A 17,769-nucleotide genomic window follows, 5' to 3' on the forward strand; every position below is an offset into this window, starting at 1 on the left:
CTGTATTCAGGGTTGTGGGGGGCTGATCCCAGCTGACATTGGGTGAAGGCGGGGTTCACCTGGACAGGTAACCAGTCTATCACAGGGAGACATGTAGAGACAGACAGGTAACCAGTCTATCACAGGGAGACATGTAGAGACAGACAGGTAACCAGTCTATCATGTAGAGACAGACAGGTCTTTGGACTGTGGGAGGAAGCCGGGGAACCCGGAGAGAACCCACGCTCACACGGGGAGAACATGCAAACTCCACACAAAAGGAACCCAAACCCGACCCGGGATTCGAACCCGGGACGCTCTCGCTGTGAGGCGACCCACTACAACACTGTGCAGCTCCTGTTGAAAGTCATGTGACTGTTAATGTAACTACAGAACAACAAACTAATAAATGATTTACTTCTGATCACTTTGGTTGTTTTGTTTCATACAAGAAACAACAGTAAACAAGGTCCTGCAGGTCTACGGACGACAAGAGGTCCTGCAGGTCTACGGACGACAAGAGGTCCTACAGGTCTACGGACACCAAGACGTCCTACAGGTCTACGGACACCAAGACGTCCTACAGGTCTACGGACACCAAAAGGTCCTGCAGGTCTACGGACACCAAGAGGTCCTACGGGTCTACGGACACCAAGAGGTCCTGCAGGTCTACAGGCACAAAGAGTGTGTGTGTGTGTGTGTGTGTGTGTGTGTGTGTGTGTGTGTGTGTGTGTGTGTGTGTGTGTGTGTGTGTGTGTGTGTGTGTGTGTGTGTGTCTGTGTGTGTGTGTCTGTGTGTGTGCGCGCGTGCGTGTGTGTGTATTTATGAATTAATCAAGTCCTATTCATGAAAGCCGTTTATTGACAAGTTTGAACCTGAATCATCATCCAATCAGAGAGCTGCAGACTGTGAGTCATTCTTCTTATTCAAACTGTTGAATGGAACAAAACGTTTATTTCAACTGTCACGTTGGTTCTGTCTCTCAATACTACAATACCCATGAGCCTCGGCAACTGTAGACATGGAGGCGAAACCAGTCAGAGAAAGTTGGTGTGATGATGATGATGTCACTGAAAGCTGCTTCCTGTCACTTCTTTCCCGGGCCTAGGGGGTCTGTGGTGGCGTCGCCGGCTGTCTGGTCGCCGCCCTGCAGGGACGAGGCCAGGTTGTCAGTGAGACAGGTGGGGAGGAAGCATCGGGTCCTGCTGAGGGAGAGACAGTGAGACAGGTAGAGATGGAGACGACAGGAGAGAACGTGAGACAGGTAGAGATGGAGACCACAGGAGAGACAGTGAGACAGGTAGAGATGGAGACCACAGAGGAGACAGTGAGACAGGTAGAGATGGAGACCATAGGAGAGAACGTGAGACAAGTAGAGATGGAGACCACAGGAGAGACAGTGAGACAGGTAGAGAGGAAGACCACAGAGGAGACAGTGAGACAGGTAGAGATGGAGACCACAGAAGAGAACGTGAGACAGGTAGAGATGGAGACCACAGGAGAGACAGTGAGACAGGTAGAGATGGAGACAGTGAGACAGGTATATTTGCATATTAAATGAAAGTGATCAACGTACATAAAAGGGAAACTCATCTCGTCCATGGAGATGTTGGAGGTGAGTCTGAAAGAAATCAACAATCTTCAATCAGAACAACGTTCAGCAGGTCTGATGAATCCATGAATCCACTGTCGCTGTAACGCTTGCCCCTGGGTGATGTTGGGAATTTGAAATTGTGTTGACTCTTGAAATTTTGAGCGTATTCTAGTCCTGCTCAATGTGTTAAGTGTCCTGAGATGACTTCTGTTGTGATTTGACACTATAAATAAAATTGAATTGAATTGAATTGAATTGAATCCATGACTCCATGAATCATGACTCTATGAATCCATGAATCATGAATCATGACTCCATGAATCATGACTCCATGAATCCATGAATTCTGATGAAACAGAAATAAAAAGGTAAAACCACTGTGTGTATTTTTGTGTACTATTACGACCTTGTGGCGTCTCCGTCCTCGGTGTTGTGTACTTCTGTGTTTTTTTATGTATTATTACGACCTTGGGGCGTCGCCGTCCTCGGTGTTGTGTACTTGTGTGTACTTTTGTGTATTATGACGACCTTGTGGCGTCGCCGTCCTCGGTGTTGTGTACTTGTGTGTACTTTTGTGTATTATTACGACCTTGTGGCGTCTCCGTCCTCGGTGTTGTGTACTTGTGTGTACTTGTGTGTATTATTACGACCTTAGGGCGTCTCCGTCCTCGGTGGCCTTGGCGTGTTGGTGAGCATCAAACCTGGCCATGAAACAAGAAACAGTTTAATTTTACAGAAAATGAAATTAAACTTTTTTTATTACGATTATGATTCTAATAATATAAATGTCATGAAATTGTTTTACTCATCAAAATCAAGTCAAATATTCTGAGGTTCTAACGATTTCTTTTTTGTCGTATAAAATCTTTTAGAGTTTCTCATAATGACTAGAAACCATCTGTAACTTGTTATTTAAAGACTGGAATCGTGATTTAAATAAATGGTAAATTTCTCCAAAGCGCTTTACAGTAATGACTGACATTCACCCATTCACTCACACATTCACACACCGACAGCGGAGTCAACCACGCAGGGCGACAACCAGCTCATCAGGAGCAATTAGGGTGAGGCGTCTTGCTCAGGGACACCAGGCACTCAGCTAGGAGGAGCCGGGGATCGAACCAGCAATCTTGCGGTTGCCAGCCAACCCGCTCCACCTCCTGAGCTAAACCCCCCCCCATTTCTATTTATTTATTCCCATAAGCTTGAGTGTAATAATATCATTTTATATATATATATATATATATATATATATATATATATATATTATAATTACAAGATTATATTAATTTCATAGAGACAGAAAGTTTTGAATCAATCACATGTGATCAATACATTCAGACTCACCTGGTAGAGTTTCTCTCTGTGATCGTCAGCAGGTGAGAACTGTCAGTGATGACATCATCATCAGCATCATCATCACTATTACTATAAAATACATTGTGATATTAATATTTAGGTCTAACCTGTTGAGAGAACGAGGAAGACGACCAGCAGAGACAGAGACCACCACCATCATCATCATCATCATCATCATCATCAAGGTCTTCATGGTCGTGGTCTTCGTGGTCTTGGCGGCGGCAGACTGAACAGACCTCCTCATGTGAAGCAGTCGGTCAGTGAGTCGCAGTATTTATACTCTCAGCTGGTTTGTGATGACAAACTCTTTAGGTCAAAGTTCAACTTCAGAGTTCTGCATCGTCTCAAAACTATCAAAACATACACACATATATGTATATAAACACGTGTATATATATATATATATATATATATATATATATATATAGATAGATAGATAGATAGATACATACATACATACATACATACATACATACATACATACATACATACGTGTACCTTCTTCCCTCCACCAGGGGGCTCCAGGTTCGCAGCTCCCCAGTAATCGCTCTCTTTAACGTTACACTTGATGGAGGACCGGAGGATTAAGGATGGAGGTCGCGGAGCTCTGATCCGGTCGTGATGGACCCGTTTGACGGCTCCGGTTCTCCCCGACATGCGGAGGACCCGGGTCGGTACAGCCGGGGCCAGTGGGCCCGCTTCTCGTCCTGGCTGGAGTGCGTGTGTGTCGTTACCTTCGACTTGGAGCTCGGACAAGCCATAGAGGTACCAGCCGTGTTAGCTTAGCATCGCTAGCATCACTAGCATCGCTAATCATCCGGGATACAGAGCGGATGTTCAGTGAACGCATCATTCCGCCGATAGTTGAGAGTTGCTGGTCTCTGGTCACCAGACTCCGCTCATGAAGCGACTGTTTTTGTTGCTGCTGATATTCCGGCTCTTCGTAAACAATCACTGAACGATGACAAATAAATGATGAGTTCGGCATGCATGACGTCCACCAAACATTTACCAAATTAGACATTACATTATTCATATGTCCTGAAGCTGCTGTTCAGAATAGAAGCGGGATTATTAAACAAACTGTTAAGAGTTTTGTTTTTAAACGGTGAAACATTATATCCTCGGGACCAGTGGACGTTATTGAGGTGTTTGGTGTGAGCTTCTTTGTGTTTGTGGTGTTTCAGCTGGTGTATCCTCAGGATGTGAAACTCACTGAGAAGGAGGTAATTAATCAACGTTCACTGTGTATATTAATCGATTCATTATAATAATAATATAATTGTTCCTCATACATTTATTTATGAGACTTATTGATCCTGTTTGTTTATGATTTGTTGTCAGAAAACCAGCATTTGCTACCTGTCTTTCCCAGACTCGTACTCAGGTAAACTCAGGTAACACTATGTACTGCTGTGCATGTCTCAGAGGTCAAAGGTCACATGTGTGACATCATTTCTCAGGATGCCTTGGGGACACTCAGTTCAGCTTCAGGTTCCGTCAGTCAGTCGGTCGCAGAATGGTGAGGTTCAGAGAAGACGTTTACAACAGAGATGCCCCCGCCACCCTCCAGGTGAGGAACCCTAACTAACCCTAACGTCCGTGGGGCGACTGTGGCTCAGTTGGTAGAGCGGGTTGGCCAATGTTCGGAGGGTCGGCGGTTTGATCCCCGCCCTTGTCACTGTGTCATGGTCGTTGTGTCCTTGGGCAAGACACTTCACCCAGCTTGCCTAGTGTGAATGTGTATGACTGCTGTGTGAGGACCCCTAACTAACCTAACCCTCCAGGTGAGGACCCCTAACTAACCTAACCCTCCAGGTGAGGACCCCTTACTAAACTAACCCTCTAGGTGAGGACCCCTTACTAAACTAGCCCTCCAGGTGAGGACCCCTAACTAACCTAACCCCCCAGGTGAGGACCCCTTACTAACCTAACCCTCCAGGTGAGGACCCCTTACTAACCTAACCCTCCAGGTGAGGACCCCTTACTAAACTAAACATCCAGGTGAGGAACCCTAACTAACCTAACCCTCCAAGTGAGGACCCCTAACTAACCTTACCCTCCAGGTGAGGACCCCTTACTAAACTAACCCTCCAGGTGAGGACCCTTACTAAACTAACCTTCCAGGTGAGGACCCCTAACTAACCTAACCCTCCAGGTGAGGACCCCTAACTAACCTAAGGACCCCTAACTAACCTAACCCTCCAGGTGAGGACCCCTTACTAAACTAACCCTCCAGGTGAGGACCCTTACTAAACTAACCTTTCTAAACACTTAAAGTCGCAGTCGGCAACATTTGTTTGATCATTTCACTGAAGCCGACACTATGCACCGATAGAACGTCCCTCTACGTGCACCTAGAGCTTGTTTGTTTTGCAAAAATCCACCATGCCCGTATCATCCTGCCCACTCAGCGCAGTTCACAGTTCGTGCACACGCCACAGATCCTACCTCCCCCCTCAGGCATGTTACAATATCACAGGCACACGCCTCAAGCTAGGCATACGCTACATGACGTTAGCAGTTGCTATCTATGAGTCAGTTAGCCGGCCTACCTCTGTGTAGCGTGTACTCCATGCCGTTTATCGATGAGGGAAGATACGGGCGCGTTCACAGAATCTGGTGCACGCGCAGACGAGCACTCGATGGGAGGGAGCGGAGGAGCTCGTGGTAGAGGGGGCGGGGCCTGAGTGTTGTAAACATTCCAAATTTGACATCTGCCAGACTTGCCGACTGCAGCTTTAATAAACATTCAGAACCATTTATAAACTAATGCTGATAAACCGTTAAAAACATTTATAAAACGCATTATTTGCATATACAAATATGTACAAACAGTTAATTCAGTCTTTATTTGTCTCTTCTTGTCTCCACAGACTGAAGTGTCCTATTTCTTTGGTTACGTCTATTTTAGACAAGTGAAGGACGTTTCTGTGAAGAGAGGGTACTTCCAGAAGGTCAGAGTCTCCTGGTCTCACCTGATCTCACCTGGTCTCACCTGGTTAACCATGTGGTGTCTGACTGACAGCTCTGCTTCTCTGTGTTCCAGTCTCTGGTCTTGGTATCCAGGTTTCCGTACATTCACCTGTTCCACTCGCTGCTGCAGATCGTCGCTCCTGAGTTCTTTGACAAACTGGAGCCCTGTCTGGAAGCAGGTGATGATGTCATGCTTACATCACAACAGTGGACCAATCAGAAGCATAGTAATTATGATGTGGCCTGATGTCTCGTCTTTCTCTCGTCCTCACAGTGTGTAATGAGATCGACCAATGGCCTTCACCTGTTCCTGGACAGACCGTCAACCTGCCTGTGATGGGCGTGGTCTTACAGGTGAGGGGGACATGGTCTTACAGGTGAGGGGAGGGGGGGGGGACATACAGGTGAGGGGGACATGGTCTTACAGGTGAGGGGGACATGGTCTTACAGGTGAGGGGACATAGTCTTACAGGTGAGGGGGACATGGTCTTACAGGTGAGGGGGACATGGTCTTACATGTGAGGGGAGGGGGGACATACAGGGGAGGGGAAGGGGGGACATGGTCTTACAGGTGAGGGGGGACATGGTCTTACAGGCGAGGGGGACATGGTCTTACAGGTGAGGGGAGGGGGGGGACATACAGGTGAGGGGAGAGGGGGGCATGGTCTTACAGGTGAGGGGGACATGGTCTTACAGGTGAGGGGGACATGGTCTTACAAGTGAGGGGGACATGGTCTTACAGGTGAGGGGAGGGGGGGCATGGTCTTACAGGTGAGGGGGGACATGGTCTTACAGGTGAGGGGGGACATGGTCTTACAGGTAGGGGGGGCATGGTCTTACAGGTGAGGGGGGGCATGGTCTTACAGGTGAGGGGGGACATGGTCTTACAGGTGAGGGGGACATGGTCTTACAGGTGAGGGGGACATGGTCTTACAGGTGAGGGGAGGGGGGGCATGGTCTTACAGGTCAGGGGGGACATGGTCTTACAGGTGGGGGGGGACATGGTCTTACAGGTGAGGGGGACATGGTCTTACAGGTGAGGGGAGGGGGGGCATGGTCTTACAGGTCAGGGGGGACATGGTCTTACAGGTGAGGGGGACATGGTCTTACAGGTGAGGGGAGGGGGGGCATGGTCTTACAGGTCAGGGGGGACATGGTCTTACAGGTGAGGGGAGGGGGGGCATGGTCTTACAGGTCAGGGGGGACATGGTCTTACAGGTGAGGGGGACATGGTCTTACAGGTGAGGGGGGACATGGTCTTACAGGTGAGGGGACATGGTCTTACAGGTGAGGGGGGACATGGTCTTACAGGTAGGGGGGACATGGTCTTACAGGTGAGGGGGACATGGTCTTACAGGTAGGGGGGACATGGTCTTACAGGTGAGGGGGACATGGTCTTACAGGTGAGGGGGGACATGGTCTTACAGGTGAATCCTTTTCCATTTCATTTTTCAGGTTCGTATTCCTTCAAAAACCGACAAACCAGGAGGAAGTCCAGTGAGACAAAATACTAAAGAGGTCAGGAAGAGAAAGAGATTATTATTATTATTATTATTGTTATTAACGACGGACGAATTAACCATAAAGTTTATGTTTTTCCTCAGAACCTCCTGCCGGCTCCGACTCTGCTGCCCACCATCCACGAACTGGACCTCTTCAGGTCCTCTACGATGTTGATGATTAGAAACATTCATCTATAGTTTAACATCCTCATGTTCTCCTTTCTGTCCATGTGACCTTTGACCTCTCAGGTGTTTCCAATCAGTCCTGATCCACCTGCAGATGTTCTGGGAGCTCATGTTGCTAGGGGAACCGGTGGTTGTCATGGCGCCGTCTCCCACCGTGTCCTCGGAGACGGTGCTGGCTCTCATCAGGTATGTGAACTGTCTGGTGTTGACCTGTCGTCAGGGTTACCTGTCGTCTGGGTTACTCGTCGTCGGGGCTACCCGTTGTCTGGGTTACCCGTCGTCGGGGTTACCTGTCACTGGGGTTACTTGCAGCAGTTGGTTGATTATTATTATTATTAATATATCAGGAACATCAAATATCTGTTTAAATAATAATAATAATACTATTCTCACATCAAAACTACAAGACTCTGTTTCACATGTCAGAAAATATCATCAATATTTAATAATAATACACTGACTATGGATGAGGAGCCAATCGGAGAGCAGGGATTGTGTTGTTGCCATGGTAACGATGCGTCCTGTCACAGCTCCATCAGTCCTCTGAAGTTCTGCTGTGACTTCCGTCCGTACTTCACCATCCACGACAGTGAGTTCAGAGAGTACACCACCAGGACCCAGGCCCCGTGAGTACCTGTCTGTCCGTCACCTGTCTTTCCTGTCTCTCGCCTGTCTGTCTCATCTGCCTGTCTCTCTCCTTTTCATCTCTCACCTGTCTGTCTCACCTGTTCAGGCCCAACGTGGTTCTGGGGGTCACCAATCCGTTCTTCATCAAGACTTTTCAGAACTGGCCTCATGTCATCCGACTGGGAGAGACCAAGATGGCAGGTAAAAGAAGATACTACTACTACTACTACTACTACTACTACTCTACTACTACTACTAGTACTAGTACTACTGCTGTGATTGCTGCAGAGCTGTGATTGGTGCTCTGTGCTGGTCTCTTCCAGGTGACCTCCCTAAACAGGTGAAGGTGAAGAAAGTGTCCAAACTGAAGACTCTTGAAACTAAACCAGGTAAACCAGGTATCCAGGTAATCCAGGTAAACCAGGTGAACCAGGTAAACCAGGTATCCAGGTGAACCAGGTAAACCAGGTGAACCAGGTAAACCGCGTCTCCACTTGCTGCTTCCTGTCTGATGGTGTACAGGAATGATGATGACTTCCTGTCTGCAGGGATCTACACAGCATTCAAGACGTTTCTACACAAAGACAAGATTCTAATTAAAAGACTATTGAAGGTGAAAACATCAATATTTATGATATATAATGTAAACATCTAACAGTCAATAAGTATTGATCTCAAGATGACTGATGAAGATGATGATAATAATAATAGTGAAATTAACTTTGTGTTCAGGGGATCCAGAGGAAGAGACCGTCGGAGGTTCAGAGCGCCATCCTGAGGCGACACCTGTTAGAGCTTACTCAGAGCTTCATCATCCCATTGGTGAGCCAACAGCCAATCAGATCGCTCCATCTCCACCTGGTTCTGGTTATTATTATCATATGGATAAGTGTACATACACTATATTGCCAAAAGTATTCACTCACCCATCCCAATAATATAATTCAGGTGTTATTGTCCTCGCTCCTAAATATTCCCCAGTCACCTGTCAGTGGGATAACGCTGACTCGTGTGATAACATACGACGACTCTTCCTCACAATCCTAATTCCGAGTAAAAACCCTGAGTTTTGTCTGTCAGGAGCGCTACATGGCGAGCCTGATGCCTCTGCAGAGATCGGTGACACCATGGAAGGTAAACAGGAAATCCTCAGTTATGACCTCATAGTGATGTCAGCAGTTTGTTGACGTCGTTGTGCGTTTAGACTCCTCCTCAGATTCGCCCGTTCAGCCAGGACGACTTCATGTCCACGCTGGATCACACAGGGCCTCACCTCACCTCGCTGCTCAAAGGGGATTGGATGGGACTGTACAGGTGAGTCCCTTCTGATTGGGCACAGGAAGGAAGTCATGCCACAGATCCTACCTCCCCCCTCACGCATGTTACAATATCACAGGCACACGCCTCAAGCTAGGCATACGCTACATGACATTAGCAGTTGCTATCTATGAGTCAGTTAGCCGGCCTACCTCTGTGTAGCGTGTACTCCATGCCGTTTATCGATGAGGGAAGATACGGGCGCGTTCACAGAATCTGGTGCACGCGCAGACGAGCACTCGATGGGAGGGAGCGGAGGAGCTCGTGGTAGAGGGGGAGGGGCCTGAGTGTTGTAAACATTCCAAATTTGACATCTGCCAGACTTGCCGACTGCAGCTTTAATAAACATTCAGAACCATTTATAAACGAATGCTGATAAACCGTTAAAAAACATTTATAATACGCATTATTTGCATATACTCTGCTGTCCTGACATTAGTCGGGAGTTCGTTCCACCACTGAGGACCAGAACAGAGAAGAGTCTGGACTTTGCTGAGCCACATTTGTTTGATTTCAGCGATGGTGGTACCAGCCGGCCAGCTGAAGTAGAGGAGCGAAGTGCTCGCTTCGGGGCGTGAGAGATAGGTTGATAGTTGGTTGTAGGCGGCTCGTTCCAGGGTTTTAGAGAGGAATGAAAGAAGAGATACAGGTCTGTAGCTTCGGATGTCAGCAGCGTCTAGGGTGGGTTTTAAGGAGGGGCTTCACTGTAGCCGTCTTAAAAACCGCTGGAATGACACCTGAGGTGAGGAACGGAATTTTACTTTCTTGCAAAGTCATCAGCAGTGAAGGAGGGGGAGGGTGAGGAGGGAGGAGAACACGGAGAAGAGTTTTCTGGGGTTGGAGGCGGACGAGTTGATCCCTGACGGGTAGAAGCCAGATTTAGCTGCCGAGACAGTTGAGGTGAAGTCAGAGAGGAGGTGGTGGTCATGAGCAAGGTCCTCATCCTGGCCTGATTTCTTCCATTTTCTCTCTGCTGCTCACTGTTCCGTGTGTCAATGTTATTATTCACAGCTGAGAATAAAAAAATAACGTTGAGAAGAATGTCACCATTTTGTTAATGACGTATTTTCTTCTGAATCAAGTTGTAATTTGAAACTGTTTGAACTCCTGACAGGAAGTTCTTCAGGTCTAAGAACTTCGATGGATGGTATCGTCATCGGCACAAAGAGATGACGCAGAAACTGGAGAGTCTTCACCTGGAGGTCATCTGTGACTCTGTGAGTTCAGTCAGACATAAACATCTGGCTCTCCAAAAACATCTGGGTCTCTGTAATAATCTGGGTCTCCGTAAACATCTGGGTCACTGTAAACATCTGGGTCACTGTAAACATCTGGGTCTCTGTAAACATCTGGGTCTCTGTAAACATCTAAGTCACTGTAAACATCTGGGTCTCTAAACATCTGGGTCTCTGTAAACATCTGGGTCTCTGTAAACATCTAAGTCACTGGAAACATCTGGGTCTCTGTAAAGATCTGAGTCTCTGTAAACATCTGGGTCTCTGTAAAGATCTGAGTCTCTGTAAAGATCTGGGTCTCTGTAAACATCTGGGTCTCTGTAAACATCTAATTCACTGGAAACATCTGGGTCACTGTAAACATCTAAGTCACTGGAAACATCTAAGTCACTGGAAACATCTAAGTCACTGGAAACATCTGGGTCTCTGTAAACATCTGGGTCTCTGTAAACATCTGGGTCTCTGTAAACATCTAAGTCACTGGAAACATCTGGGTCTCCGTAAACATCTGGGTCTCCGTAAACATCTGGGTCTCTGTAAACATCTGGGTCTCTGTAAACATCTGGGTCTCCGTAAACATCTGGGTCTCTGTAAACATCTGGGTCTCTGTGTTCAGGACCTGATGACTTGGACTAAAGACAAATCTGAGGTGGAAATCGTGGACCTGATTCTGAAGCTCAGAGAGAAACTGGTGAGAATCGCATATGAAATATATAAAATGATAAACTATGTGTTTGTGACTACAGACCATAATACTCCGGTGTGGTAAACAGGAAGTGTGTTTTTCAGATTAAAGCTCGCAGACAGCAGCTCCAGCTGAAGGACGGCGTTCTCAACAAACTGGAAGCTTTTCTGAAATCCATCATCAGCTCGTTGCCTGGAGACCTGCAGACGGTGCTGAGTATTCACTAAGTACACACTGCTGTTCTCTAATTCTAGATTAAAGTTATACATTTCAGGTTGATTTCTTCATGAAGTTAATTTGTGTTTCAATGTGAATCTTGTTAGATATTATTTATTAAGTTTCAGTTAATTTCAAACAGATGCTTTTAGTTCTGGCATAATGAAAATGTTTGATTCCACATTTTTATGATGAATCTTTATTCCATCAACATGTTATTTTTCTACCACAGACTGAACTCAGTGAATGTAACTCACATTTATTTAAAAAAATATATAAATATGTATATTAATATACATATTTATATTAATATAAATATTTATATTAATAATAATATTCTGTTGTTGGCCTTTTTCTTCTAATCTCAAACCGTCTGTAAATGTTTTGATTTGAAAAGTAAAACCTGAATAATGTTCACATTGTTTCTACTGTATTCTATATTCTATCATTTATTCTGGTTCAAGATGATCAAATCTGACTGATCAATATATTAATCTGACTGATCGGTCGTTCAGAAGAACTTCCAAAGGAACCAAACGGATTCAGCGAAGCAGGAACCTTTTTTAATTTCAGCACAATATATCAAATCAAATATATCAGTCACACGTCCATGTACACAGTTCAGACCGGACCACCAGGGGGCGCCCTGCAGCCTCCTACCTGGTGCTGGACCACCAGGGGGCGCCCTGCAGCCTCATGACGCCATGCCTCTCCTGCGGGCTGAAGTGCAGGATGGTGAGGATGGCGCCGAGCGTCTGCTGTCTCCCGCTGGCGTCCGGCAGCGTGAGGAACTTGTAGATGACGTTCTTCAGGTACTCCATGTTGGCGCCCTCTCGGCTCTGATCCCTGATCAGTTTGTCGAGTTCCGCTCGCAGCGTGGCCGCCTCCTCGTCGTGGCGCTCGGCGTTGGCGATGAGGCGCGCCTGCAGCTGGTGCAGGTCCTCCTCCAGCCGGTGTTTGTGGCGCCGCAGGGTCCCCGCCTCCACCTCCTTCCGGGCCAGCTGCTCGGCGTAGAGCAGCAGCGTGGGCTCGTTGGGCGCCACCCGCCGCAGCGCCCGGCCAATGATGTCGCCCTCGCTCTCCGGCCCGGACTCGTACTCGGCGTCGGCCATGTTGCTGGCGTTGCAGCTGGCGACAGGCGTGGCGGCCCGCAGCTTCTCTAGCTCGGCGTCCTTCTCATCCAGCAGTGCCATGGTCCTCGCCCGCTGCTTGTGAAGCTCTGCCTCCAGCTGCAGCAGGTCCTCGCGGTGCAGCGCCTCCACCCGCTCCACTTCCTGTCTGGAGGTGTGCTGCGCCGCTGCCGCGTGCTGCTGCCGCTCCTCCAGCTGCCGGCGGTGTTGGGTCTCGGCCTCGTCGCTCTGGATCCGCAAGTTGATGTACTTCTCCTTCAGCTCGGCCAGCTGGTCCCGGACCTCCTCCAGCTCCTTGGCCTGGCAGCCATCTTTGTAGTTCTTGTTCTTCAGCACCACCTGCGCTCGTAGCTTATAGCGCTCAAACTCTTCCTTCAGCTGCTGCAGCTCCTGCTGGTAGACCGCCGCCGCCTGGTCTCCACCCGGGTCCACCTGGGTCCCACTCTGGGTCCCCGGCAGGGTCAGGGTCTGGATGCTCTGGTCCGGGTTCCTCTGGGCCGCCAGCTGCAGCAGCTTCTTCACCGTCTCCAGCTTCTCCTTCAGCACGCCAACGTCCAGCTGCGTCTCGTCCATGCCAAGGTCAGAGGTCATCCTGCTGGAGGCCGCCATGGCGAGCGTCTTGTTCTCCGTGTCCAGCTGCAGGATCCGGTCTCGGAGTCTCTGAGCGGTCTGCTGGTCTCTCTGCCTCGACTTCTCACAGGAACCCAGCAGCTCTGACAGTTCAGAGACCCTCTGCTCCAGACCGGCGACCCGGGTCTCCGCAGCCTGGGCCCGTTCACGAGCTCGATCCTCTGCCTGGCCCGCCTATGGACCACAAGCAGAGTCCAGTTACTGGTCTGGTCTTACCTTCGTGGTCAGATGTGGATCATGTTAGTTTAGACCTGGTCTTACCTTTCTGGTCCGATGTGGATCACTTTAAGTTACTTTAGACCTGGTCTTACCTTTCTGGTCCGATGTGGATCACTTTTAATTACTTTAGACCTGGTCATACCTTCCTGGTCCAATGTGGATCACTTTAAGTTACTTTAGACCTGGTCTTACCTTTCTGGTCCGATGTGGATCACTTTTAATTACTTTAGACCTGGTCATACCTTCCTGGTCCAATGTGGATCACTTTAAGTTACTTTAGACCTGGTCCTACCTTTCTGGTCCGATGTGGATCACTTTTAGTTACTTTAGACCTGGTCTTACCTTCCTGGTCCAATGTGGATCACTTTTAATTACTTCAGTCCTTGTCTTACCTTTCTGGTCCGATGTGGATCACTTTTAATTACTTTAGACCTGGTCTTACCTTTTTGGTCCGATGTGGATCACTTTTAATTACTTTAGTCCTTGTCTTACCTTTCTGGTCCGATGTGGATCACTTTTAGTTACTTTAGACCTGGTCTTACCTTTCTGGTCCGATGTGGATCTGTTTTAGTTACTTTCGACTTGGTTTTTGTTGGTCAGGGTCTCAGATTTACCTTCCTGGTCTCGATGTGGATCTGCTGCTGGAAGTGGTTTTTCAGCTCCGTCAGCTCATGCTGCAGTTCATCCAGTCTGGGATCTGGTTTCTTCTGGTCCTCCTCGGCGGCCTGCAGCCTCCTCCATAACTCGGCTCTCTCTTCCCTCACCTGGCTCAGGTGAGCCTCAGACTCTGCCCCCCGGTCCACAGCCTGTGATGTCATGAGGAGCGCAGCCTTGGCGTCCTGCAGGCGGAGTTCTGAGTCCTGGCGGAGGTCTCGTTCCTGCTGCAGGATCCTCTGCAGCTCCCGGAGCTGCTGGACGTGATCTCGCTGCTCCTCCTCCCGCTCGTGCTGCTGCGTGATGACACGGGCGCGGCTCTCGGCCAGCTGCTGCTGCAGGGCGCTGAGCTCCGCCTCCTGCTGCGTCGTCACTGCGACCAGGTGGACCTGGAGCTCCTCCACCTCCTGCTTCAGCTGACGCTTGTCGGCCTGGAAGCTCGCCTCCATCCGAGACTTCTCCTGCGTCACCGTGGCGAGGGCGCTAGTGAGCGTGCTCAGCTGGTTCTTCAGCTGGGCGACCCGCCGGTCTGCCTCCATGCTGGGAGGGGGCGTGGTCTGTGTAGGGGGCGTGGTTTGCTGCTGCTGCTCCGCCCCCACTCCACCGTTCTCTGAGCCACCGTCGTCCGGGTTGGCCCGCTGCAGGAAGACAAGTCAGGTTTCTGTCGTTTTGTTGGTTATTACTTGTGAAATGAAGCTTTTAAAAACATACCGTGGAGCTGGACCTCCCTCCTGGGTCTCCCTGGTCCTCCTCGCTCTGGTCCCCTCTGGCGGTCTCGCTCTGGTCCACGGATGCCGCCGTGTCTACGCTGTCCTCACTGTGCAGTGAGCAGCCGTCCTCTTGGAGGTCCATGGTGGTGGTGTCCTGGTCCTGCTGGTCCACCTCTTGGGTCACACTCAAGACCTTCAGACTGGCTTCCAGAGCCTCCTTCTCCTTCAGGAGACTCTTGTAGGCCCGGACCACATCCTTGAAGCGGGTCTGGTACTGGACCAGCTGCTTCTTCTGGGACTCGACGGTGTCCAGCAGCTCCTTCCTGCCGGGACCGCCCCCGAAACTCATCCCAAACTTCTCCATGACTCTGAAGGTCTACCAGGGCCAGACCAGATCCAGATCCATGCAGAACCAGAACTGGGACTTCATGGGGAGGAATGAGACTCAAACTGGGTTTGATGGTTTCTGAAAAACAAATTCTGAATTAATAACTTGAATTAGTGATTAAACTAAAAAGATAAAAGGGCTTTAAAATGAGCTGCACGGTGGTGTAGTGGGTAGCACTGTCGCCTCACAGCGAGAGGGTCCCGAGTTCGATTCCCGGGGCGGGTCCAGGTTCCTTCTGTGTGGAGTTTGCATGTTCTGCATGTGAGCGTGGGTTCTAAATGTCCCCTAGGTTCTAAATGTCCCCTAGGTGTGAAGCGTGAATGGTTGTCTGTCTCTACATGTCTCCCTGTGATAGACTGGTTACATGTCTGTCTCTACATGTCTCCCTGTGATAGACTGGTTGTCTGTCTCTACATGTCTCCCTGTGATAGACTGGTTACCTGTCTGTCTCTACATGTCTCCCTGTTATAGACTGGTTACCTGTCTGTCTCTACATGTCTCCCTGTGATAGACTGGTTACATGTCTGTCTCTACATGTCTCCCTGTGATAGACTGGTTGTCTGTCTCTACATGTCTCCCTGTGATAGACTGGTTACCTGTCTGTCTCTACATGTCAGCCCTGTGATAGACTGGTTATCTGTCTGTCTCTACATGTCTCACTGTGATAGAGTGGATACCCGTCTGTCTCTACATATCTCCGTGATAGACTGGTTACCTGTCTGTCTCTACATGTCAGCCCTGTGATAGACTGGTTATCTGTCTGTCTCTACATGTCTCACTGTGATAGAGTGGATACCCGTCTGTCTCTACATATCTCCGTGATAGACTGGTTACCTGTCTGTCTCTACATGTCAGCCCTGTGATAGACTGGTTATCTGTCTGTCTCTACATGTCTCACTGTGATAGAGTGGATACCCGTCTGTCTCTACATATCTCTGTGATAGACTGGTTACCTGTCCAGGTGAACCCCGCCTTCACCCAATGACAGCTGGGATCAGCCCCCTGCGACCCTGACTACAGGATAAGTGGTAGACGATGGATGGATGGCTTCAAAATGAGTTAAAAAACGACGTTTAAAACGGCCGTTGGTAAAATACAACTAACATTTCGAACTTGATCTGTTAATTAATAGAAGATTTATTGATTATTTATTGATTAATAATTTTAATAACAATAAAACAAATAAATATTGAATAATAACTGCTGAGTGACTGTAAAGGAATCAGCGGGTTAATTGAGAATCATTGATCAGGTTTTGATAAATTAATGAATATATAGCCATCATTGATTTGGTCTATAAAAACATGTTGTTTGGTTCTTAATCATTAATATTATTTATATTTATTTGAATTATTTGATTCATATTTCAATCTCTGTTGCGTCATGTGACAAATTCCTATTAATTACTTCTACTGATCTATTGATCATCAAAATGAATCAGCAAAATAGTTTCACATCATTTTCTGTCAATCGACTTATTGATGAATTGATAACTGGACTTATTGATTGCTGGACAGCGGTTCTTGTTCGAACTGTTAGGGAATACTATGTTTGTGTATCTGTGAGACAACTGAAGTTATCAGATACATGTCGTACCTCTAGTGAAGTACTAGTACATCCAGTAAAGTACAAGTTCCTCAAATTTGTACTGAAGTAGGATAGTTGAGTAAATGTATCAATGTACGAACAGCGACGTTCACCTCCGGTTCTCTCCGGTTCTCACCTCATTAACTTCCGCCAGCAGACTCGGACACAAGCGGAAGAGTTGAACGAGCTCGAGTGCAACCGGAAACGTGCGCGAGTCACTATACTTAGGAAGAAAACTGCAAATAAACTCCGAGTTTAACCTGAAGACACCGTCGGCCACCAGCCGCCATGTTGGTCTCAACCGGAACTGGAGGGAGGAGCAAGAAGAGGCGGATCTCATGCTGCGTTCATTGTAGTCAGGAAAAAGACAGATTTTTTTGTTTTGTTTGTTTTAAATTTCGATTAATATAGAACTAAGTGTATTCTCTCCCCTTTTGAAATGTACTGTCAAATGATTGTATGCAGTACACAAAATGTAATTATTATAATAACTGCATTAAACGACTTTGGTTGCAGTCGAATAGTCACAAAATGAGGTCCTAACTCCTATTCCTAACTCCTATTCCTTGACCTTTGGAGAAAACGTCACGGGGTTAAGGAAAGGCAATAGGAGAACTCAAAAGGATTTAAGAAAAGAGACCGTGGTGCTCAGAGAATCCGACTTTCACTGAGCTACGTCATTATAATGCTGCAGTGCTGATGATTGACAGCTGATGATCGGCACCGGTGAGTGACTGCGCTGGAGAAACTACAATAATGGACTACAAGATCACTT

The 17,769-nt window shown here is 48.0% G+C and overlaps 3 protein-coding genes across 7 annotated transcripts; 1 reads left to right on the plus strand and 2 right to left on the minus strand.

The window, feature by feature from the left end:
• Nucleotides 1-763: 763 nt before the first annotated feature.
• Nucleotides 764-3,550, minus strand: LOC311031799 (uncharacterized protein). Of its 3 annotated transcripts, none has more exons than XM_084038298.1 (6): nucleotides 3,431-3,550; nucleotides 3,040-3,218; nucleotides 2,921-2,959; nucleotides 2,224-2,274; nucleotides 1,556-1,600; nucleotides 764-1,126 (listed from the first exon to the last, which is right to left on the minus strand). In XM_084038298.1, exons 2-6 carry the CDS (start codon nucleotides 3,174-3,176, stop codon nucleotides 1,084-1,086), a joined length of 315 nt encoding a protein of 104 aa, XP_083894424.1. In that variant the 5' UTR covers nucleotides 3,177-3,218; nucleotides 3,431-3,550; the 3' UTR covers nucleotides 764-1,083. The 3 variants fall into 3 exon arrangements, with proteins under 3 accessions (XP_083894424.1, XP_083894422.1, XP_083894423.1); XM_084038296.1 differs by having other exon boundaries at nucleotides 3,040-3,282; nucleotides 3,421-3,550; XM_084038297.1 differs by having other exon boundaries at nucleotides 3,040-3,282; nucleotides 3,417-3,550.
• dennd6b (DENN/MADD domain containing 6B) lies at nucleotides 3,534-11,931 on the plus strand. The gene is made up of 20 exons (XM_084038295.1): nucleotides 3,534-3,697; nucleotides 4,120-4,158; nucleotides 4,277-4,319; nucleotides 4,396-4,505; nucleotides 5,809-5,889; nucleotides 5,982-6,087; nucleotides 6,183-6,262; nucleotides 7,364-7,426; nucleotides 7,513-7,568; nucleotides 7,660-7,782; nucleotides 8,127-8,222; nucleotides 8,330-8,424; nucleotides 8,547-8,612; nucleotides 8,772-8,836; nucleotides 8,956-9,045; nucleotides 9,304-9,357; nucleotides 9,428-9,537; nucleotides 10,655-10,757; nucleotides 11,392-11,466; nucleotides 11,565-11,931. Exons 1-20 carry the CDS (start codon nucleotides 3,554-3,556, stop codon nucleotides 11,685-11,687), a joined length of 1,722 nt encoding a protein of 573 aa, XP_083894421.1. The 5' UTR covers nucleotides 3,534-3,553; the 3' UTR covers nucleotides 11,688-11,931.
• Nucleotides 11,932-12,224: 293 nt separating this feature from the next.
• On the minus strand, nucleotides 12,225-17,323 carry gcc1 (GRIP and coiled-coil domain containing 1). Of its 3 annotated transcripts, none has more exons than XM_084038287.1 (4): nucleotides 17,131-17,323; nucleotides 15,021-15,485; nucleotides 14,270-14,947; nucleotides 12,225-13,610 (listed from the first exon to the last, which is right to left on the minus strand). In XM_084038287.1, exons 2-4 carry the CDS (start codon nucleotides 15,381-15,383, stop codon nucleotides 12,333-12,335), a joined length of 2,319 nt encoding a protein of 772 aa, XP_083894413.1. In that variant the 5' UTR covers nucleotides 15,384-15,485; nucleotides 17,131-17,323; the 3' UTR covers nucleotides 12,225-12,332. The 3 variants fall into 3 exon arrangements, with proteins under 3 accessions (XP_083894413.1, XP_083894415.1, XP_083894414.1); XM_084038289.1 differs by having other exon boundaries at nucleotides 17,255-17,273; XM_084038288.1 differs by lacking the exon at nucleotides 17,131-17,323 and adding an exon at nucleotides 17,004-17,116.
• Between the last annotated feature and the right edge of the window lie 446 nt (nucleotides 17,324-17,769).

This window comes from Eutrigla gurnardus, assembly GCF_963514095.1.
Source record: "Eutrigla gurnardus genome assembly, chromosome: 21".
NCBI lineage: Eukaryota > Metazoa > Chordata > Actinopteri > Perciformes > Triglidae > Eutrigla > Eutrigla gurnardus.

Coding starts and splice junctions, on each gene's coding strand:
- LOC311031799 (XM_084038298.1), bottom strand. CDS start 3,176: ATGAGGAGGTCTGTTCAGTCTGCCGCCGCCAAGACCACGAAGACCACG. Junction 2,960..3,039: donor CTTCCTCGTTCTCTCAACAG/GTTAGACCTAAA, acceptor CATCACTGACAG/TTCTCACCTGCTGACGATCA. Junction 2,275..2,920: donor ACAGAGAGAAACTCTACCAG/GTGAGTCTGAAT, acceptor TTTCATGGCCAG/GTTTGATGCTCACCAACACG.
- dennd6b (XM_084038295.1), top strand. CDS start 3,554: ATGGACCCGTTTGACGGCTCCGGTTCTCCCCGACATGCGGAGGACCCG. Junction 3,698..4,119: donor AGCTCGGACAAGCCATAGAG/GTACCAGCCGTG, acceptor GTGGTGTTTCAG/CTGGTGTATCCTCAGGATGT. Junction 8,613..8,771: donor GACTCTTGAAACTAAACCAG/GTAAACCAGGTA, acceptor TCCTGTCTGCAG/GGATCTACACAGCATTCAAG.
- gcc1 (XM_084038287.1), bottom strand. CDS start 15,383: ATGGAGAAGTTTGGGATGAGTTTCGGGGGCGGTCCCGGCAGGAAGGAG. Junction 14,948..15,020: donor GAGGGAGGTCCAGCTCCACG/GTATGTTTTTAA, acceptor GTCTTCCTGCAG/CGGGCCAACCCGGACGACGG. Junction 13,611..14,269: donor TCCACATCGAGACCAGGAAG/GTAAATCTGAGA, acceptor TGTGGTCCATAG/GCGGGCCAGGCAGAGGATCG.